At 44.9% G+C, this 22,624-nt stretch overlaps 5 protein-coding genes across 5 annotated transcripts in view; 1 reads left to right on the forward strand and 4 right to left on the reverse strand.

Moving 5' to 3' along the window:
- Positions 1-465, reverse strand: part of LOC137895755 (arginyl-tRNA--protein transferase 1) — a 46,106-nt gene extending 45,641 nt beyond the window's left edge. Inside the window, exon 1 of the mRNA XM_068741260.1 lies at positions 366-465. Within this exon, the coding sequence (XP_068597361.1) occupies positions 366-465 (100 nt within the window). The remainder of the gene's footprint in view (positions 1-365) is intronic.
- A 559-nt stretch (positions 466-1,024) lies between these two features.
- aldh18a1 (aldehyde dehydrogenase 18 family, member A1) lies at positions 1,025-6,970 on the reverse strand. Its single transcript, XM_068741256.1, has 16 exons — positions 6,874-6,970; positions 6,588-6,736; positions 6,347-6,496; positions 5,839-5,943; positions 5,603-5,761; positions 5,302-5,392; positions 4,865-4,989; positions 4,629-4,773; positions 4,476-4,549; positions 3,991-4,090; positions 3,325-3,545; positions 3,091-3,228; positions 2,798-2,993; positions 2,555-2,676; positions 1,622-1,904; positions 1,025-1,534 (listed from the first exon to the last, which is right to left on the reverse strand). Exons 1-16 carry the CDS (start codon positions 6,968-6,970, stop codon positions 1,353-1,355), a joined length of 2,337 nt encoding a protein of 778 aa, XP_068597357.1. The 3' UTR covers positions 1,025-1,352.
- Positions 6,971-9,395: 2,425 nt separating this feature from the next.
- LOC137896038 (E3 ubiquitin/ISG15 ligase TRIM25-like) lies at positions 9,396-11,437 on the forward strand. The gene is made up of 5 exons (XM_068741569.1): positions 9,396-9,977; positions 10,052-10,147; positions 10,247-10,480; positions 10,711-10,816; positions 10,896-11,437. Exons 1-5 carry the CDS (start codon positions 9,396-9,398, stop codon positions 11,435-11,437), a joined length of 1,560 nt encoding a protein of 519 aa, XP_068597670.1.
- Positions 11,438-13,191: 1,754 nt separating this feature from the next.
- LOC137895784 (hyaluronan-binding protein 2-like) lies at positions 13,192-17,130 on the reverse strand. The gene is made up of 13 exons (XM_068741294.1): positions 17,071-17,130; positions 16,673-16,799; positions 16,368-16,463; positions 16,177-16,287; positions 15,962-16,078; positions 15,762-15,872; positions 15,503-15,674; positions 15,330-15,427; positions 14,248-14,611; positions 14,013-14,155; positions 13,686-13,820; positions 13,444-13,589; positions 13,192-13,359 (listed from the first exon to the last, which is right to left on the reverse strand). The coding sequence occupies exons 1-13, from the start codon at positions 17,128-17,130 to the stop codon at positions 13,192-13,194; spliced, it is 1,848 nt and encodes a 615-aa protein (XP_068597395.1).
- Positions 17,131-19,311: 2,181 nt separating this feature from the next.
- Positions 19,312-20,813, reverse strand: LOC137896039 (probable E3 ubiquitin-protein ligase TRIML1). The gene is made up of 5 exons (XM_068741570.1): positions 20,787-20,813; positions 20,412-20,645; positions 20,221-20,267; positions 20,000-20,142; positions 19,312-19,910 (listed from the first exon to the last, which is right to left on the reverse strand). Exons 1-5 carry the CDS (start codon positions 20,811-20,813, stop codon positions 19,312-19,314), a joined length of 1,050 nt encoding a protein of 349 aa, XP_068597671.1.
- Between the last annotated feature and the right edge of the window lie 1,811 nt (positions 20,814-22,624).

Here is a 22,624-nt window from a genome sequence, read left to right on the forward strand (position 1 = left end):
GTCGAAAAGCTGGGTTCATAACCTGAAAATGATCAAAGCGACATTAGGTGACTGCATTATAATAATAATAATAATAATAATAATAATAGGCTTTATTTATATAGCACTTTTTTAGAAATAAAATTCCCAAAGTGCTTTTACAGATAATAAAAAAAATACATAATAAACAAACATTCATCAATGCAAAGCAGATGTTTAAAAGCAACAGTGGCGTCAGGGCACAATTGATGAGACGATTAGATACAACCTATATTCCCATGGATCGATAATGCTATTATACCTTTAGAAACCGGTGGCTATTCCAGCTAGTAGACGGGGCGAGCTAGGTCGTTAGCATGAGTCGGTCGCTGTTTTATGACACTTACCGTGAGAAAAGTTTCCGATTTGGTTTTTACAGTACCCGCAGCGGTAGCCGTCATCCCCGCCGAAGTACTCCACGATGGTGTAGGACGAGTTTCCTGCCATTTTAATAGCTGAACAGATGACAGCCGAAGTACAAGTACAGCTCTCTGCTGCTACACGGCAAACCCCGCCCAACTGCGAGACGTCATCAATGATGCGTTCACCGGCAACTCGAACTTCCACACGTCCTGCACACGCAGTGCTCGTCTCCGGTCTGGACAGCTGTGTTATCGGTGTTAAAATATAATTTATTCTTTATAAATGTTATTAATTTCTTATTCCTACCATCATAGAGTTTGACGGTGAAACCGATCACCGCGTCGTCCACCTCGCTTCAGTAAATATACAGCACTGAACTGAGCACTTGGAAGTCCCACTGCAGAAATGAACCTGAACTAGCATTCATTTATAACAACAGATCTGATCTGATTAAATACAATTTAAATACAATTTAATCAGATTTAACATCCGATTAAATTGTATTTTAGCCTATAAAAAGGAAAATCATCCATTGTAGATCAGGAACATTATGATTCAGATTTTTCCAGAAATAATTTAAAGACAGAACACATATTTAGAAGTATAATGCTGTACAGCATATTTATTAAATGATCATGCAAAGAAAGTCAGAAAAATAAATCCTGCATAAAACAATCCTTAAGAATTAAGAGTTAATTCTTAAGAAGAGTTTGTTTGCAAAAAAGAAAGCTAGAAAATTAAAAAAGGGCAATTGATGTTTTTCTGCTGCCTTAGAAATGACGTTACAGAGGAAAGCAGTTTTGCGTGTGCGCATGTACACATATGTATACATGTGAATAATAACAGCAATCTGTTATTAGAGAGGTTTTCTGCACCAACAGTTGATGAAGTAGCACCTGAGAGGTTAATGTCCTCATGGCAGACACAAACCTTTAAAATAAACTCCTGTTGATGGCTCTTCGGTGGGTCACCTAACTGAAGCCCCCCTGGGGGACAGGGATGTTTTCATGAAGGTATTTCATACTGCCTTGCTCAGAGAAGTCAGATACCGTGTGCCCTTCCCCACGGAGGACCCATTTGGTGGTCAGAAGCCCCTCCAGTCCAACCGGACCTCTGGCATGTATCCGTGCTGTGCTTATACCAACCTCAGCTCCTGCAATAAAAGTGAATCTTAATACGGACCCATTTTTAAAGACAGAAATATTCTCAGTGTTCAGAGATAGCCAGCTATTGTACACACCTAGACCAAAGCGGTAGCCATCGGCAAAGCGAGTGCTGGAGTTCCAGAATACACAAGCACTATCCACCTGCTGCAGGAACTGTTCGGCTGACTCTTCATTTTCTGTGACGATGACATCAGTGTGGGAGCTGCCGTATTTGTGGATGTGGTCCACAGCATCCTGCATGCTGTCTACCACCTCAATGCAGCACTCCAGGTCGCCATACTCGGTCCTCAGAGACATCACTTCAGACGGGCTGAAAGTCAAATGGGATGCAAACCGAGGGCCTGCATGGATCTTCACCTGAGACCAAGAGACGACACGATGGTTTTAAGAACGGTACAATCAACCATCAAAAATTGTCATCTTTAATCCTTTTTAGAGGGATTGTTTTTCTTTTTTTTATAACAGTTTTTTTGGAACAGTCTACCATCATCCATCCGCTCTATACAATTTTATGATCTGTTTAAAAATGCCCTATTGTTACATTTTCAAAATGCTTGTAATTGCTTTTAACTTTGTGTTGCTATCTTATCTATATTTTCTCATGTAATAACTGCAATTTTAGTCTATTATTACTATTTTGACAGAGAGCTACGTGTGCATGTTTGTGTGTGTGTGTTGTTTGAGTGTGTGGATGTGTGCTTGTGTGTAAAGAGTGAGTATTTTTTTATTTTTTGCATATCTGCACTGCTGTAATTTTGTTATTTCCGTTTTGTTTTGATTGAGGACCCCCTTGAAAACGAGATGGTTTCATCTCAAGGGGTTTTATCCTTTCAATAAATAAATATATATATATACACACAGTATATAGGAGCTGCCTTAGAGAGACAAGAAAGAACTGAGGGTTTAGCAAATGGTGCATGAACCGCAGTGAGATACAGACATGTCCACATACTGCGAAGAGATGAGGCTTGTTCACAAAACTATGTCGTGTCAGTGCATTTTCTTACATGTTCCGCTCGCAACATATCGATGATCTGGTCAAATATAGGAGTTCGCAGCAGATCTCTGTGAATGAGGAGGGTCTCCATGGCGTTGCAGGCTGCAGGGTAGTCACATTTGGAGTCTCTGACTTGAATGAGACACAAGTGAGTGCACGCATATTAAATTCAGCAGTTCTGCCTCACCGAGACAACGCAACAGCCCCACCTCTTTGGCGACGTGTACATTAAATCTGAGAAGGAGCCACCTACCGACATTAATAGCTTTGTCTATGCTGGCATCGTTGTCTATGTAGACATGACAAACGCCTTCGCTGTGGCCCAGGACGGGAATACCCTTAGCGGCCCTTTGGATATCCCGGACGAGCTGAGATGAGCCCCGTGGAATGATCAGGTCGATCAATTTGTCTAGTCGGCACAGATCCTCAACTTCTTCCCGTGTGCTCACCTACACAAGTAAAATTTAGCGCACCACGGGATCAATAATAAAAAGAAAACTCTGCTTCCACTGAGTTTTAACAATGTCCCCCAGTTGTGGTTCTTACCAGCTGAACAGCGTCGGCCACTCCATGAATGGAAAGCGCTTCCTGGGTCAGTTGATGCAGAATTCTATTGGTGTGGGACGCCTCTTTACCGCCTTTCAGCAGCAACGCATTTCCACTGGCAATAGCCAGAGCTGACACCTGAGACGAGTTCAAGCAGAGTTCAAACCGAGTTCAAGCCGAGTTCAGAAACAAAATCCTCCACGACCACAAGCCAACGAGACGGGCTGGACTCACCTGTGGGAGACAATCGGGACGCGCCTCAAAGATGACCAGCAGGACACCGATGGGGACAGTAATCTGTTCCAGCTCCAAGTTGTTGGCCACCCTGGTCCTCCTCAGCACCCGTCCCACGCTGTCCCTGGAGGACGCCGCGAGCTGTCGGAGGCCGATGGCAAGGCTGTTCAGCTTCGCGGTCGACAGACTCAAGCGGTTGACGAGAGGCTGGGAAAAACGACCTATGGGAGGGGGGGGGGGGGGACATGGCTGTCATTCAATTCAACTGTAGCGGGGCTCAATGTGATGCAAACGGGAAGAGGATCAGCATCTCCAAATCCAAGGCCATGGTTCTACACCGGGAAAAGGTGGTCTGCCCTTTTCGGGTCGGTGCAGCGGCTGCAGCGACGCAGTCGTTGTATCGATCTCTCGTGGTAAAGAAGGAGCTGAGCCGAAAGGCAAAGCTCTCGATTTACCGGTCAGTCTACGTTCCTGCTCTCACCTACGGTCATGAGCTCTGGGTCGTGACCGAAAGGACAATATCCCGGATACAAGCGGTCCAAATGACTTTCCTCCGCAGGGCGGCTGGCCGCATTTATTTCATATTTCAGATGCCCGCTAGACGGCTCCCTGGGGAGGTGTTCCATGCAGCCGTGCGCTAAGCTAAGCATCGTCTCGTCTCCGTACCTGATGCTGTGGCTGATTCCATGTCTTTTTTGTTGGCGCTGAGAATTTCATCTTTCTTCAGCGTAAGCAGCTCAGCGAGACAGCAGATGATCTCCTCTCTCTGGGGAAGAAAGAAACACACAACCTGAGGAATGGTGGACAAAGACGAGAACTCAGAACAAAGCTCATTCCCTCAGATTCTAATCGTCTTATTTAAACTAATACAGGAATATATAATGGAGGCTGACGTACTGGATAGTGGGTGTGATTGATGTCATTTCGCTGTGAGGAGATTTATATTGTGATTTTACTGCAATGAAGCAAATGATAAATGCCGTTCCAGTTGGTTGCTCATTGTCAGAGTGGATGCTACCCCCCCCCAGGACGAGCCACAGCAGTTCCTCAACCTAAAGGTCATTTCAACGCAATAAGGAAAATGTTCTCGCAAACTACAGAATGATAAAGAGCTCAGCTGGTGAGACTGAGGGAGGGAGGGAGGAGCTCACCTTTTCGGGGTGCAGGGAGGCCAGAGCCCTGCCCGCATGCCGAGCCATCTCCGTCTGCTGCTCCACGGTGGGACCTGCCGTGCGTGTGTCAACAATAAACACGCAAACAACCACAGCAAGCAGGAAAGGCATTGGTACGGGTGCAGCGCGTACCCGAGGGTTTCACTTCGGAGAAGAAGGTGCCGAGTTTCTTCCCTTCAACAATGTCGGTAACAACGTGGCCTGTGACTTTGGGGTGCGTCCCGTTGGCGATGACAACAGACGTGCCGCCTTGTAGCGCCCAAAGAGCTGCTTTCACCTGATTCCGAGAGAAGGACAGCGCATAAGTTTATCAGTCATCATTACGTTTCAGAAAAAAATAAAAAAAACATTATCCGTCATTATCCGACCTTGGCCTCCATCCCACCGAGGCCGACTCTCGACTTGTTGCCGTATGTTATCAACTGCTGGTCTCCAGGATAGAATATATCGATGAGCTTGGCGTTATCTGTTCCTGGAGGGCTGTTGTATAAACCTGTGGAATAGAATTTGGTTTTAATCCATCACAGAGCCCAAAGAGTCTTAATATAATAAGACCAGTGGATCAAGTTATAAAACTAAATGTTCATTTGATCACTGAACAGAACATTCAGCTGTTAAAACAGACTGAAGTCAAAATCCGCTATTTATAAACACCAATTAATGAGAGGTATATTTGATACATTTTGAAATCTGGATTAAATATTTAATGTGCCACCTAAAAAAACACACTGGAAGCATTTTAAAAACCCACATTCAGATAATTAACGTCAAAGCAAACAATCATCAATAAGCGGTTCGTCGCTACCTTCCACATCAGACAAGGCGATGAGGAGGTCTGCCCTCATTTCAACAGCCAGCCGCGCAGCTAAGCTGTCATTATCTTTGATGCTGATCACCTGGAAAACCAAGAGAAGCTTTGGTAAGACGCAGAAAATCACAGAATCAAAACGTGTGAATAACGGTTCATCCATCGCTACGGCGCAACAGAAGCTTCAGGGTCCCGTTCAGGTGTAAAACAACCTCAAAGGAGGCGACGCACGCCGCACACAGCGAAAAAAAATAAGGCGCCCTTACTTAGTCAAAAACATTCAAAGCAGAGTACCCACATTAAGTCCCTGCAGGTCGCTGCTCGGAACAGGCGGCGCCACGACGGCGTCGTTGGTGTTAATGATGGGAACGATGTTCATGCGCAGCAGCTCGTGGAGCGTGCTGTTCAGGTTGCGCCGCTTCTGCTCGTCGTGAAAGTCCAGGTTGGTGACCAGAATCTGCAAAAGGCGCTCCATGAACCAAAATGACTGATGTGTGGACAGTTCCAGGTCTTTGAGCGAAGTCGAAGACGTACTTGTGCAGTGCAGGTGCTGTACTGGGTGAACATGGCTTCATACAGCGCCATCAACCCGCTCTGGCCAGCAGCCGCACACGCCCTCGCCTCCAACACGGGAAGTGACTGAAAGACAGGGGGGGGGATGTATTTATACACCATTTCAATGTGGACTACAATTCCCAGGGTTCAAGATTACAGTTATCTTCACCATTCTTAGTGAGGATCCAGATCGAGGGATTTTATACTTCCTTTAAAACTTCAAAATAGATCTTTTTTTCTCTCTCGAATTACGTAGAAACAGCTTCACCGATAACCTTCATGGAGGGGCGGAACATGGATCAGAGATCAGACAAGAACCCATTACACGTTGGTGTAAACCCAGACAGACCGGCGGCTGCACGAAACGGAATAATAGCCATTTTCAATATTTCCCAAAGTACACACAACAACTACTGGACTGATTTCCATAATATTTGTAGATGGGCGGAGCAGCTTAAGCAGCCATGCCTGAGAGCGTTTCGTTCACCATGTCTTTCAGTTGGTTCTGTCCCGAATGCAGGGCCTGTCGGACGCTCTGAGACAGAAGAATCTCGTGTCTCAGTCGCTGCTTCCCGAAAGCCACGGCGCCGCTGGTGACGATCATCATCTCCCTGCCTTCGTTCTGCAGCATGGCCACCTATTGGGGGGGGGGGGGGGGGGCGAAGAGGAGAGCAGTCAAGCTCGTCTTCCTCCGGGAGTCTGCATCCACCACGCCGCAATGGCATCACCTGCTCGACTATGGAGGCCAGTCGTCCCAGCGCCAGGCCGCACTCGTCCCGCGTCACCACGGCACTCCCCAGCTTCACCACGATGCGCTTGGCATGCTTCAACTCGCTGCGGTGGGCGAAAGACTTCCCGTGGGGACGTGGGAAGGACACTACAGAGGAAAAGGAAGTCGTGTTCTTTGGGGTCATACGCTCAATACGCTCAAATGTTTACCGCAGCAACAAGTGCTGACGGGAATAACCGTGAGTTTAGCCATCAAGGAGGACAGAGGCGTTTGTGGCTACTTACATTTATCCTGGGAAAATGCTCGGATGGAGAGGGGACAGACATTTCTTTCCCGGATTCTGGATGGCAGGCGAGAGCAGGAGGCCAGTCTGGTCAGCATGGCACAAAGCTGGGGGGGGGCGGGGGGGGCTGCGATGGAGACAGGAAACCAGAGGCAGAGCCTGTTTGGTCGGTGTTGCATCAGGACACACTGACCCAACAAAAGAGTTTATCTTTCCTTTATGTTGGAATTATTTGCCGGATGATGATGATGAATATATTTGTTAGATAGAATGTTAGAGTACAAGTACAGTCAAACAGTAGCATGTATTACAGTACAAGTACAGTCAAACATCCTGTCTAAGAGGAGCATTTCAAAAAAGCCCTTGCGGTCTTGTTTCCGTTGAAAGTCCTTAGTACATAAATCATCGACATTTAACAATACCAATAAAACTAATATTATAAATTACTCAATTGATGCAAAATAACAATGAAAAAAACAAAAAAGTACACCACAAATGCAAAATAACAATAAATTAGCGGATAAGCGGAAAAAGAAGAGGACAAGGGGGTGGACTGATAAACATCCCTTATCTGAGGCTGTGTTTAATAAAACAAACTCTAACTTGGAGTTTCCAGGTTAGCCTGCAGCTAGTTGTCAAAACGTCCCCGAGGCTAGCCGGCTTTAGCTGGCTTTAGCTAGCAGGGGCTACGTGAGCTAGCTCAATGCACACGAAAGAAAATGCGACCAAAGTGTACAAAACAAATTTCATGCTAACTTTATACATTACCTGACAAAGATAACCGGAAATTCAACGTGCACTTGTGAACGCACGGCAAGAAAAGGAGGAGACGGGCGGACCGGCGCCGCTACGCTGCTGCCACATCCACAGCCCACGTTGGCTGCAAAGTGCCGGAGTGGAGCTATTCACGAACGCTGTGTACGTAGGACATGTAGATACGCTCGCTTATTAGATGGGTTTTAGAATAGATTTTACGTAGGGGGCGGATCGTATTTTTGATGGGCGGTCACTGGGTACTTCTCGCGTAATACTTCTCAACAACACACATACTTTACTACAATGCGTACCCGCATTAGCCAACTTGTATTTCAACGAATTACATGCATGCATACAAATATGGAAATTATAAATTACTGAATTATAAATGATGTTTAATTAATGGGGGAAAAATGGGGTCCAGGGCATCGATGAACCCACAACATCAATTCATTAAAAAAAAAAATACAAGTATGTAAGCATATGTGAGAAAATACTGTACTTAGTTACATCAATATTTTCAGGACACTGAGGACCAGTGTTGGGCAAGTTACTCAAGATCAGTAATATATTACTTATTACTAGTTACTTGCTGGGAAAAGTAATTACATTACTTTACTTATTACTCCCTGCCAAAAGTAACTAGTTACTTATTACTTTAAGTTACTTTTTCTTCTCTCCCTCAATAATTGCAACCTTTCTCCCCTAAAGTCTCACTTTGCATTTTCAACATTAGCAGATGTTTCTTCTCCTCTTCTCCAGCCGACATTGTAACTTCTCATTGTTTGTTTAACTCCAAACAGGTTCCTGAACACACGACATGATCAGACCTGAACACAAGACATGATGAGTCCGTCGGAGTTGATCTGGACCCTCATTTGAATTAAATGATCTTGGTCATTAAGATGATTTATATGTGGGTGCAGAAGGGGTGTATGTGTCAATGTCTGATTGTGTGTCTGTGTGTGGTTTCTGAAATAAACAGAAATAAATAACAATCACTACAATGTCCTATCTTACCACTAACAACTAAATAACATGAAATGTACAGACACTCAGATCAAAAAGCCAAAAATCTTCATAGCTTGTTTTTTTACGTTAGGGTATTTATAGGTCATTTGGGAGGACAGCATAGAGGTCAATGGGACTGTTGGGATTAAATGCGTCTTTGAGAACATCACAGTTCTGTAACTCGGCTAACTCCATATGTGGAGTTGGGCCTTATCCGGAGTTTGTGGACCCCTGCTCATGATGATGACAAAGTTGATGCGGGAGGTGGTAACGGAGGTGGCTAGCTGCGGAGTGATGAAGGGGCCGACCACCTGCAGGTGGGTGGTGGGACTGTCTTTTTTTTTGTCCACTTTCGTTGTTTATGTGTCTTTTTAATTGTAATTTATTGTTATTTCGCATCTATGGAGTAATTTATTTTTATTTTATTTGTATTGTTAATTGTGGATGATTTATGTACGAAGGACTTTCAACGGAAACAAGACCGCAAGGGCTTTTTTGAAATGCTCCTCTTAGACAGGGTGTTTGACTGTACTTGTACTGTAATACATGCTACTGTTTGACTGTACTTGTACTCTAACATTCTATCTAATAAATATATTCATCATCATCATCATCGTTGTCATCCCGTCCTTAGCAACCTGACACTGAGGCCCATGAGTGTTGTGTGCACGCCAAGAGAGGCCTGTGAAACATTAATGAGCATGCAGGCAGACCAAGGTACCGGACGGTACTGCCAAAACCGATGCAGGCAGAGCTATGGGGACCGCTGAGGAAACGTTGAAGTGTCCCGTCTGCCAGGACTTCTTCACAGACCCTGTGACGCTGCCATGCGGACATGACTTCTGCCTCACCTGCATCCAGGCCGTGTGGGAGACGGACGGTTCCAGTAAGGGTCCCTTCTTCTGTCCAGAGTGTCAGGTATTCCTTGCCTCTGACCTCACTCTGCAAATAAACGGCAGCCTTCAGAGCAAAGTAAAAGACCTGACGACTAACAAGCCGGCGACATCGCCAAGCAGTGCGGCCAAATCATCCGCGCTCACTATCCACTGTGACCACTGCATAGAGGCGCCGTCGGTGGCCGTGAGGACCTGTCTGACCTGTGATGCCTCGCTGTGCCAGGCTCACGCCCTGGTGCACCGGCAGAGGTCTGCTCTGAGGGAGCACACAGTGGTGGAGGTCACGGGGGATCCGCTGTCTCTGAAGTGCAGGGAGCACCGGGAGGAGCACAAGCTGTTCTGTATGGAGGAAAGGGTCCCCGTGTGCTGCTTGTGTGTCCTGGTCGGCATGCACAAAAACCACAAAGCTCATCAACTTCACGAAGCCTCTGCAGACTTTAAGGTGAACCTTGTTTGCATGCTTTTTCTTTCTGAATGATGCTTTCTTTATTTAGCATTTTGTTTTTCTGTCTTTAGAACATGTTGGAGAACACCATGAACAAATTGCTGAAGAGGAGAGGGGAAGCGGAGCACGCCATCAGCGACTTGGAGTCGCTGTATACACAGACGGTGGTATACAGTCAATGCGATAGATCTCTTGATAATATATTTCCCTCGTGCAGAGATGCCATCTTGTTGCGTGCGTAATTTGTGTCTGGTTTTGTCGCCCAGAAATCTGCTGCAGATTGCAGGGAGAGACTCTCGGACAAGTACAGCAGGATCCGTTTCGTGCTGGATGGTGATGAGCGGCTGATGATGCGGATCGTCGACGCAGAGGAGACTTACATGACAGAGTGGTTGGATGCCCAGAGGGGCATCATGGAGGATCAAATGAAAGAGATTGACAGGCTCCGAGCATCCAGCAGATCCCTCCTCCACGAGACAAATGATCTGCGGTTCCTACAGGTGCGTTAACGGTATGATAAATTGGTATGACTGTGTGTGAAATGTGCAATAATTCCTCATGGAATGCACAACGTGTATCTCTTCAACAGAAAATCACAGCACAGAATCGTTGGTGAGTACATTCCAGCCTATTTCTATTTATTTTTTAATCTTTTTTATTATGCAATTTTTGCTTTGAAATAGTTTTTAATTGTGGTCACAGTGACCCTTTGGTTTTCGCGCCAATCCAGAAAGTAGACAGAGACCTTTGTGATCACGAGAGGCTGAGGACGGCCGAGAGGCTGGTGGACGACCTCTCAGTGGCTCTGTCCCAGCACTTTCCACGAACGTGGTCATGTTCGTATAACAAAGCAGACAAAAATAAACCCCATTAAGTCTGTAGTCGTGTACTCAATGTAGATTCCTATATTTGCAGATCTAAGTTCTCCAGTTCTGGACTCCAACACGGCTCATCCAAAAGTGGAACTGTCTCAGGATAAGAAGCAAGTCTACTGGAGACAGCAGCCTGTCTGTGAAGACCTGGACCCACAGCCGTACGACTCCCAGTACAGTGTGATGACCAAGGATGGCCTCACAACCGGCCAGCACTACTGGGAGGTTATTGTCCAGAACAAACCTTACTGGCTAATCGGTGTAAGTACCGGGCCTGCTGATAAAAAAGGCGGCCCAAGTGTGGACAACATATCCTGGTGCATCTATCACGGGGATGGACAATACCTTGCGTGCCATGATGCCCAGGAGAAGCCGCTGTCGGTCGGGAAGACAGTCAGAAAGCTGGGTGTACTGGCAGACCTGCAGAAGGGGGCGCTGTCCTTCTACGATGCCGATTCCATGAGCCTGCTGCACTCTTTCTCTGTGCGGTGCGCAGAGCCTCTCTACCCCGTCTTGAACCCGTGTATTGATGTGAATGGGATGAACAGGCAGCCTCTCACTTTGCTTTGGATCAAGGGTCCCTGAGGGTCATCGGGGGGCATAGGGGAGGTGTGTGTTGGGGGGGGGGAGGTGTGTGTGGGGGGGGCAGAATGTGTGCATCTCTTAATTTTTCTCTTCAGAGCACATTTCAAGCACATTTGACCCCAGGTCAGTTTGCTCAGATTCATACGGTGTATTCTATCCACATCAGCACGGAGGGAGTGTTTCCATCGGCTGAGATATCCCTGTACATACGCACACACACACGCCTCTTTTCTGTTTTGTAAACCAAAACCAAACTAACTCCCTGTATATTGTTATTGGCTGGGAGCTGCAACTCAAACAAAATCATATTTTCTTTTTATATCAATGTGTGGTGATGTTTACACCTCAACCATATTTTGGCATGATATTAGATATATCCACATAGATAATGGTGGCGACACATTCGGGTGTCGCCACCCCGCCTCTCGCCCATAGTCAGCTGAGCAGACCCGTGACCCGCAAGGTGGATAAAGCGGCTGTAGACGAGCCGATCATCTGATCTACAAGGATGGATGGATGGATGGATGGGTGGACATTTAACAGCCGATTTTCACATCATATATGTGTTGTGGAGGTGCAGCATGGGCTGTCTTAATGTCCTTCTAGTAAATAAATATCATTTAGACTGAACAGATTCACGTTTGGCTCTGACATCTGAGTCCAGCTGTCTGTTGTGGTTTACAAAGTCTTGCTTCCAGCAGCATCTCGACTCTGTGGACGGTCCCACTTTATTTTTGAGTAGTATTACAGTAACGTAATGCGTCCACACATTGCATATATCATCCACATTGAGTGAAACCGATGGTAAGAGATGAGAGTATGATCCGTAGGTTTCTTTTCATTTCATTTCATTTCATTCTTTTCAAAATCTGCGGTCGCTATGTGCTCCTTTTCTGGAGCACTGAAGTGATTCTCTTTGGTTTGACTGACTCAAAAGAATAGAAACATTTATTATTATGTTCTAAATAGTTTAAAATTGTTGACAAATAACATCATTTCATCGATTTCATTTCAGAGTTTTTTGTTAAACATTTCGCATTTAAACTGAAATACTAGTACACTTGTTTATATCCTCCTGAGACCCAGCCCGCTGACATGTGTCCTCCGTTACAGAGGACGCATGTCAGCGGGCTGGGTCTCAGGAGGATATATTGTTTGTCCCTCTCTTTCTTCATCATGTATTCTTCTCTGTATTCATTCCTCCATCATCTCTTCTCCTGTGTTTACTTTTCATATTTCTCTCTTCTTTCACAATATTGTTTTTTTTGTAGTTCATGTTAGTTCCTAAGAAATAAATCATTGTGACACCTCAATCCCTGGATAAGTGTTGTCTTATCGATTTAGTTTAGGTGACGGAAACAGAGCGATCAGTCAGACATTCAGTCGTTCATCTTCTTGAAGATCAGCTGCTGAGCGATGACTGGGAAACATGGAATTAGTAAGAACTATGACACTTTGACACAGGCCAGTCACATTTATATATATGTTTTCTTTCTCAGTGTATCAGGTTTTTTGTGGGGGGTTTTGTTCCCTGGGCTTCAACAAGAGTAAAACTTCAGGGGAAAGCCAATGAAGCAGGACATTTAAACATATACAGACAAGGTTACTGGATGAAATGTGTTTTTGAGGTTGTATTATTTAACTTTGTAATTTAAAGTGACATTGTAGATCAGAAAAGCAAATTCCTCAAAAGAAAGCTAACTTTCACCATCGTCAACCGAGTCTCCGGCATGCTGGGGAACACTGCGGATCCCTTACGGAGAAGATGCTTGAGTCTTTGACTTGATCCAGTCCAGAAAGCGAAAGACCCGTGTGTAGACCCCGGGCTTGTTTTTCCTCCCACACTGGTCTCCCCAGCTGACCAAACCGTAAACAACTTTGACATTATTTTGATTACAGGTCAGAGGTCCTCCAGAGTCGCCCTGAAACAAGAGCAGCACGTGTGATGGTGCACACAGTGATCCAAAGAACGCATTGATCCACACGGGCAGATTTCTGCTACCAACCTGGCAGGAATCCACCCCTCCTTGCAGATGACCAGCACAGAACATGGAATTATCCAACATATTGCCATACACTTTGGAATCGGAGCATTTTTCCTGGTTGATCAACAGCACATTGGCCTGCAGCAGGTGGATGGCGCCAAACTCAGCTGAGGAGATGAACACATTGTTCTTTGAGATAAAAGCCCTTCAGAGATCAAGTAAAAGCAAAACCAAAGATCTGCATTTATTGTATGTGGTCTTACATTGCTCGGTGGCCCCCCACCCAGAAATGGTGCATTCCATTCCATCAGGCAGTGGGGCATCAGGAAGACAGGCTGTCTTTACAAACTGGGTCTCATGGGCACAGACTCCATCGGTCTCACTCAATTTCAACAATGCTGGGTGCATGTTACATAAAAGTACCACAAAAAAAGGGATGAAAAATGAAAACAAAATCAGTTCATTCAAATGGATCCAAATTATTTACTAAAAAAAGATCAAGGCACAGAGCTAGGATGCCGTGAGGGCAATCTTTGATTTAAACTTGCAGTAATATCAGTGCTGAAGTTAAATAAAAAGTCTTGGATCACCTATGTCATTGCGAATGGATGTCGGCGTCTCCCTGTAGTTCTCATGTCTAATAGCCTCCTCAACACTTATGGTTTGTGTCGCTGGCTCCTCGACATGCAGTGACAGGCCTCCCATCGCCACCTGCATATCCTTACCAGGCTGACTGCTCAAACACAAAGAGGACATGCGTCACTGAAAGGCAGGTGCACACCTGAAAGGGTTTCCCCAGACTCGCAGTCATAGGATTGCTCTTACATGCAGTGTCCAGCTGTCAATACCCAGCAGCTCTCAATAAGAACCCCTCCACACACGTGCATGTATGCCTGGTTGGAGTTCTTTGGCCTCACTTGGACAGATACCTGCCAGGGAATGGCCCCAGAAGCAACCTTCAGACCGCCATAAATTCGAGCAACTGTCCTCTGTGGCTGAGGCTGCCCGCAGGTGGAGAATGGTTTTGGTGGAACTGTGGCAGTGGGGGGGGTGGTAGCATCAGCGGGTGCAAGTGGAGGAGTCTTGCTAGGTTTCTCTGTCACTGGAGGTCTCGTAGTCACTGGTTTGGAAACGGCTGTCGGCTGGGGCTTTGGAACCGTGGGGTCGGGGGATTCGGTCTCAGTCGAATCTGAAAACAGGAACACAATAGAAGACAACGATACTGGTATGGGGTAGAGCACAAGACCACGCCCACCCCTCCAGAAGGTTTGGTGGAGTTTGCTTCATCCGGGTTTTTTAAATGCTGGTGAATGTAAATCACAAACCAGCAAGCATGAAAGTGGAACGGCGTTCAGTGGAGAGCGTTTGTGCCTCCGTTTGAGGTTCAGCGTTAGAATCAGAATACTTGATCAAGTCCAGAGGGAAATTCCATCAGCAACATTGCTCCATGCAGCAAAACTCAAAAATACGAATTGCACAGTTTGCACATAGTGCATGAATAGAAATATAAAAGTATAGTAGTAAAAATATATAAAATGCAATAGAAGGTTACAATGATAAAATGTCTATTTTAATTGCCACAGGAGGAAAAGACCTTCTATGGCATTCAGTTTTTAAGGGGGGGCGTTGTTTGAGTGTGCCTTTGGTGTACCAGGAGCTGATGGAGGGGGGAGGGTGTTGTCCAGGATGCCATCACTGGACTGGTCCGTGCAGCCGTCTCTTGTCTTGGTGTGACTCTTTCTCAACTTGCCCAAACTTTCAGGCACATTTCAGGGATTCTGTCTTTTGTTTTTGCATAATACATTTGGTAATCCAACCAACCAACCAACCAACCTCCTTTGTCAGATGTAGCATTTTTCCTTACTTTCTTGATTAAAGTGAAAGTAGTCTGACGTTTTAAAGCTGACCTGTTGGTTCAAGACACTCTGCCACATCACAGTAGTTCCAGAACAACTTGCGGCCTCTTCTCAAGAAACACCAAGGCATTTTGTCTCCGTCTGGGTTTCTGCGTCACACAAAATGTGAGTTTTTAGCCATATATTTTGTGTTATTTTAATGCACGGCTTTATTATCCCCGTACCTGCAGAAATTATGAGGGCCAAGACCATCCTCATCCTCTGAGGATTGGAAGGGATTCACTTGTACGGGCAGGGTGAACTGAGAGTTCCAGTGGAGGCATTCATCACCATCTTCTGTCTCACTCACATTGCCACGGTATGACCTTCCATCCTCCACACTGCAGTCATTTGGGCCTAGAATACATTTCATACACAATTAGGGGTGGGGGGGCATTTTTGGGCAGGCTAAATGAAAGTAACAATAAGTTGTGTAGTATTTACCAACGTGGCAAAAACGTCCTGTGAACCCTTCAGGGCACAGGCAGTGGAAGTTGTTACCTTCCCTGATGCATGAGCCTCCATTCTTACAAGGACTGGGCTCACACACTGAAACTGTGGAGGAAAAGAGTTCCCAGTGAATAATTCCTCCAATTAAAAGAGAGCGTTTCTTCATCGTCTCTGAATGATCGAACACTCCTTACAGCTCGTGCAGCGTGGAGGCTGAAATGGCTCCTTGCATTTGCATTCAAAAAACGGGGGGTCTGAAGTCACCACGCATTCACCTCGCCCACACGTGTGTTTTTTACAGTGTTTTGGACCTGAGAGGACAACACAATCATTTCACCTCATGCATACTTGGATGCGAATGGTCTGCAGTCCAAACAGCAGCATGTTAAAAGGGAATAATTGTTCGAACCTTTTTCACATTTCTTTCCCTTGAAAGGTTTGGGACAGTCACATTTGAACTTTCTCGGGCCTTTCTCCTTGCACACGCCGTTGTAAAGGCAAGGGTTCGGATGGCACGGGCCTGAATAGCAGACGGCGAGGGAGGGGTGATGTCGGAGGTTAATGAGAACCTTCCAGTATAATGTAGCCATTGTCTTTTACCTTCTGGCTCCTGAATGTCATCAAGCCAGTTGGAGTCATCATCTTCTTCGTCATCTTCGTCATCACCATTTGCTCTAAAGATCTGAAAGAAAATGTCTGGAAACATATTTTTCCAACAGCATTATTTTCCCGTGTCTTTCATATGCGATCATTTTTCTCCTAACCTGTTGAACAAGTTTCATCTATCAGTAAAACCTGATGTTGCTTGATGTCCTCTGGAGCCATTCTTCACTTACTGCATATTCACACGCTACTAATATCTACATTTTTATCATGTCATAAAATAAGTACAAAGAAGCACTTGCCATTGATGATGTCCTCAAACTTGACTTTCTTGTGTTTTAGAGGCCCTCCTCCATGACGCGAGGGATGGTGATGGTGATGGTGATGGTGATGGTGACGACGATGCTCCTTGTGCTTTTTTCGTTTGAGCTGAGTAAAAAAATTAGCAGCACACAAGTTAAAAAAAAAGTAAAAATACTCATGAGGCTGCAAGAAATAATATAGTAATCTTCCTAACATTTCCAAAGAATCATGTCAAAAAATTCACAAAATAAACCCTTTTCAACTGCAGCATTGGACAAGAGGCTGATTTTATACCCAGTAAGATGCATTAACAAATATTGCAATACTGTAAATAAGAGCTGCTCTATTTTTGTATTGTACACAATTAACATATCTCATATACAGTGAATATACATACTTCAGCAGGCAAGAGGAGCGCTGCTAAGAAGAGGCAGAGTAAGAGGAGCTTCAGGTTCATGATGGCAGCGGCTCAGAAGTCATCCAGGACACTAAAATGAGAGTGCACAGTCTGGCAGATCACTCCCACCCCTCTAAACGTTTGTACACTAACCTTTGATTGACCAGGAGGTCTTGCATCCGTAGCTGGTGCTGAGTCAGATTTATTGATTCAACTGTACATACATATTGGATTACAATACAGTCCTAATATGCAGAACACGGCTGATGCTGAGCTAACGAGGGACCAATTTATGGCGCACATTCATAATTATAGCCATCATTTTCTATTGGCATTCATGAAAATGAACAAAATGTCAAAAAAGGATGAGCATACACGAATGCAAGACAAAAGCTCAAAGAGCATATTTGTTGAGCCAGTTGTTTGTTTGAATGTAGACTTTGGATCCACATTCACTAGGTGCATATCAGGATACAGGAACAGGTGCTTTTTTGAAATAAAAAATAAACTCTTTATACATTCAACACATTGTTGCATTAATATAATTTGGGAAATTTGTCCCCTTCTGAGTAAAACTAATATGTGTTTAACTTTACAAGGGTTTGTCATAAACAATGAAGATAAAAAAAAGCTCTATTAATATGCGTATTATGAACAGAAAGATGGGTCACATAATCTCTGTTCTCTCAGTTGTTACGATTCCAGTGCAAAGACCCACAATCTCAGCCAATGAGGTGTTTCACGCCATCTCTTCGTCCAAATGAGCCAGTCTCTCGATGCAGACGGGTCTTTCCCACAAAGCACTACTCAGCTGGAGAGTGAGGCAATTCGCCGAGATCTAACTGCACAACATCTGCCCAGCTTCCTCTCAAAGTAGACTCGGCAGAGAAGCCACACAGTAGAGCGAGTCAGGCCTTGAAATCCGTCGCTCTGGGCAGCTTATGAATCCTGGCTCTTGTTAATGACTAGGAATAGTTTGAGGGCTAGACATTACCCTAATCGACTAATAAGGGTATCTTATGTAATTTAGAGAAGCCCAGCAGAAAACAGAGAAGAGGTCAACAGAGGCTACCACAGAGTCAGAGAACGTCCTACACACTCCAAAGGGCCTCAGTCTGCTCAGAAGGTGGAGGCGACTCTGGCTCGGTGTTGTGGGGCCAGTCCAGTTTATTGTTGAGTTGAGCACCCAGGTACTTAAAACTATCCACCCTCTCAATGTCCTGCCCCTGGAGCTTCACCAGTGAGTGTGGTAGTGTCCTTCTCCCGAAGCCGGTCACCATCTCCTTGGTCTTGCTGCTGTTCAAGAGACCAGACGCTCCTGGTCAGTAGCTGTCTATTCCCATTTCTGGGAAGGTATATCCTCTGGTTTCTTTATCTTTGCATACAACAGTCAAGCATATTTCTGGTTGCCAGGACAATGATCTCTCACATGATTGCACAATCCCAGCACTTTCTGCAAACACTTGATCAAACTCAGAGGACCTAGCTGCTCCACTTTTGCTCTGTACTCTTCAGACAGTCCTAGATCATCTGCAACTTGGAAACCCAATTAGTTCAATTGCTTTCTACCAAACTGGCATTTCTTGAGGTTATATTTCAGATCAGCTGTCGTGAGTCTTTCAATCACCTTTTCCAGTCTGGCCAGATATTTTTATTCTGCATTGTCTGTGATGAACACATTGTCAACGTAGACCAGGGGTCTCTGCCACTTAAATTCTGTTAAAATAAATCCTGGTTGTGCTCTTGAACGAGCTGGGCATGACAGTCATAAAGAGTGTAAGACCAGTTAAGCCACCAGTCCACACTCCGTATTTTTGTCTGGGAATTGAACCGGTGACCCTCTGGTTGAAGTGCAATGGGCAGACTGTTTGTCTCGTTTTATCATGAGTTGTTTTCTTGCCTACCAGGTGCGATTGCTCTGCATGGGAAGCTCAGCTACCCCTAACAAAAAAAACAAAATAAAAAAAGGTGGTGAAATATGTACTGCTGTGTGACTAAATATGCGCTATAATCCCTTCATCTGTTGTTCAGAGCCAGCTACTTATCACAGGTAACTGACACGACTTCCTTCTCATTCATCCCCACAGCGCTACGGCACTTTTACACTGAGTGTCCTTCTCCTGAAGTCGATCGCCATCTCCTCAGTCTTGCTGGTCGTCAACTAAACGTTGAGAAAGCAGAGAACTGCTACCATGGCTTTATGAGTGTTACGTTATTAGAAAGTGTCTTAGTAAAGAAATATTAAAGGTTTTCCTGAGGAATTTGGATCCCGGGATCACTGGTTGGAGACAAAGGGTTGCAGATTACAAGGGGCTCGGAATTGGAGCCGTCGTGTTCATGACCAGGACAAAAAGCCAAGTGGAGGCGGTCGGAGAAGCTTCCTACACAGAAGGAGTAGAGCGGCGCCATGTGGGCTGCCTCGAAAAACGTCACCAATCCTGCAGGAAAATTACACAACACTCCTATCCGACAAAAGTGTTTTGTAAAAGGCAAACGATGGGGTACTCCTCCGTGCCAAGCTGTGTACGCTCCATCAAAGAACTCCACACACCAGGACTCATCCCCCCGACCCAACCAGCAGTTCTCAGCGGTGCCTTTGCGGGGAATGCTGAGATAGGTGACGCCAATCTCCCAATAACTCTTCCCAGTTACATCGATCTCCCAATAATGTCGCCCAAAGCTGTAGCCTTGCAAGCTGATGACATTGAGGGTGGTGTCAAAGCGTCCAGGGAGGTCAGGGAGTTCTTGCCAGGTGTCTGTGTAGGTGGCGCTATCATGTCGTGGGGAGATGAGCAGTTTTGGGTGGGCCGTGTCTGGATCCAGACACACCTCGCTGGAATCTGGAGACACATAATTTACGGATTATAATCTGTCAATTCTACATGTGGAAGAAGTAAAATCATGGTTATAGAAACTTTGGTTGACTGACAGCTCTTGACGAGCTTCTTGATAGTCGGGGTCTGCGAGCAGATTTGCTGAAGCATGCTGCTGGTGAGGCTGAGGATCTGGTCAGCTTTGTCTTCGTCAAAGCTCACGCTGATAGGATCTGTCCCCTTTAGCAGGTCCACCACTCTGGTAGAGCACGGTGAGAAACATAAGCTGTTGTTTGCCTTTAAAAAAATAAATAAAAGCGATGACGTACTTCCATACCCGTCCATTGTCTCTATAGTTTGTAGCTCAGTGGAGGAAATAAAAGACTAATAAAAAAAAGCAGATAAATCTGGTTAAATCTTCCTTGTCAGTGAAAAAAAGCATTTGTCCCCTAAAATTTGTTTATAACGCATACATTTAAGTATAAACTTTTGAAATATTTGTTGGCCCATTGTTAAAGTTTTTATCACCTCTGGGTCAGGCTCTGTGTTAGTCTGGTTCAGTGCCACGGTGAGTTGGACCAGGTTCTGCTCTAGCTCCCGGATCAGAGAGCAGCTGCTCTCCATCAATCCATCCAGGGTTGAGACAGCAGCCCTCTCCTCCATCTCCAGGTGGGACAGGGTAATGCTCAGGTCTTCATCCAAGAGGGCCTGGATCTGCTGGTATTTCTGTATGATGCTCTCCCTTATTACCGAGGACTTCCTCTAAATCAGACAAGCATAACCAGTTTACCATTCCGCCTTACCACGGTATCACCGTCATTATTAGGGTGTCTGCCATTGGAGGACTGCTTAATCATCACAGCACAAACATTTTGTAAACACTCCAGTTTGAACACAACTTACTGAAATTTCAGATTGCCGCGCTGCCATCTTTCTCAATCCGTGTTTCACTGCTTCCCTTTGCGTCTGTAGGCGATCTTGCTGCTTTTGTAACGTCTCCTGTGGAGAGGGTTGCCACACATTCAGCACAACATTCAACATGAACTGAAATAAATTTATTTGTTCATTAATTATCTTCTTTTTTTTTAATGCGTTTTGTTTCTTGAACAAGCTCTAAAGTTTGTTTTCACTTTCTGCCACCTGAGCAGAAAATGATTGGTCAACATTACTTGGTTGGAATTGTGTGGTGTCCCCAACAGTAATCCTCCCAGTGACAGAATGAGGCCGCGTGGCAGCTCTTATTACCATGCACTGATGACGTGATCCATTACCCGATACCATAAAATGACGCTTTGAATGCGGTTCATACGGGTCCAACGTGCTCAAAGGGAATGACGTAATCACATTTCAGGGCCATTCTGGCATGTCTGTGCAGATTTTACTTCAAACCGCTTTGCACGCTGTTCCACCACTGACATTTTCCAGACATGTTTTTCTTGTTGTGCCTCTCTATCCACAATCCTTTTCTCTATTTGTTACTACACCTGCAGAGTGGTGTCTGTTTAGAGCAGGGGTCACCAACTCGGTGCCCGTGAGGACCTTGTGAGGTGCCCGCGAGCCATGGTTTCTCAAGAGTTTGTATAAAATAAAAGACTTCTGAACAAGTACCCTACCTTGTTAAAACGTTGTTAATAATTAGTGTGAGTAATCGTTAAACATGATCAGTGTATTTACATAGATTAATATCATTAATGATTAATGGTACATTGATCAAATGTTTTATTTCAGAAGTGTGTATCAAACTGGTAGCCTTTTGCATGAATCGGTGCCCAGAAAGTAGCCCTCGGCTTCAAAAAGGTTGGTGATCCCTGGTTTAGAGCTTATAAGGCTGCTCTGGTGAAAGAAGAAACTCTTTATGCTCACCTTAAAATGCTATTTTCCGGTACTTACTGTACGTGTGAGCAGTTATTATGACATACCAAATAGTGCGGAGCCAATCAGCAGCTGGTTTGATATATTTCCTCAGATCTTTGAATTTTCAGTGAAGGAAGGTGCATTTTAAAGAAGTTTTAAAAAGATGATTTCCCTTTTTTGTAGAAAAAAATGAGATATAGATGATCAATCCAAGAAAGCATTTTATATTAAAAAAAATATTCTGTCGCAAACTGTTTCTCCAGCTGGCAGTCAGTTTTGTATGAAACTTAAAGTTGGTTGGAGCCTGAGTTTTTACATTCAAATTCACATCTACATATTCAAATATTCTATTGCTGTTTTTACATTTACATAATTTAGGGTAATTAGGTCAACATCAACATTTGTTTGCATGGCATTGCTTTTCAGTTATTCTCAGGTGAGATGATATTTCATATTTCATAGCAGCACTACTTCCAAAAACAATAAGGATAAGATTTGAAGATATCCTAAGACAAATAAATAAATGCCTTCTTAGATTGAACATGGTGCTTCTGCCAAGTCTCAGAGGCCCTACTAAACATGAATGCATCAATCAGATGTTCAACCAGTTTGCAAGCTCTTTAACAGACAGTGTTCATTCATCTTCTTAAAGACAAGACAATCATAATCGCTTATCCAAAGTTACGGGTCACGGGTCTGCTGGAGCCGATCCCAGCTGACTACGGGCGTGAGACGGGGTACATTCCGGATGAGACGCCAGAGCTACATGGAAGGAAGACAGACAACCACTCATGCTCACACTCACACCTAACCAAATCACCTAAGTTGTGTGTTTTTGGTGGTGGGAGGAAGACAGAGAACCTGGAGAGAACCCGCACAGACACAGG

Source organism: Brachionichthys hirsutus, chromosome 7 (assembly GCF_040956055.1).
Source record: "Brachionichthys hirsutus isolate HB-005 chromosome 7, CSIRO-AGI_Bhir_v1, whole genome shotgun sequence".
In the NCBI taxonomy this organism is placed as follows: Eukaryota; Metazoa; Chordata; class Actinopteri; order Lophiiformes; family Brachionichthyidae; genus Brachionichthys; species Brachionichthys hirsutus.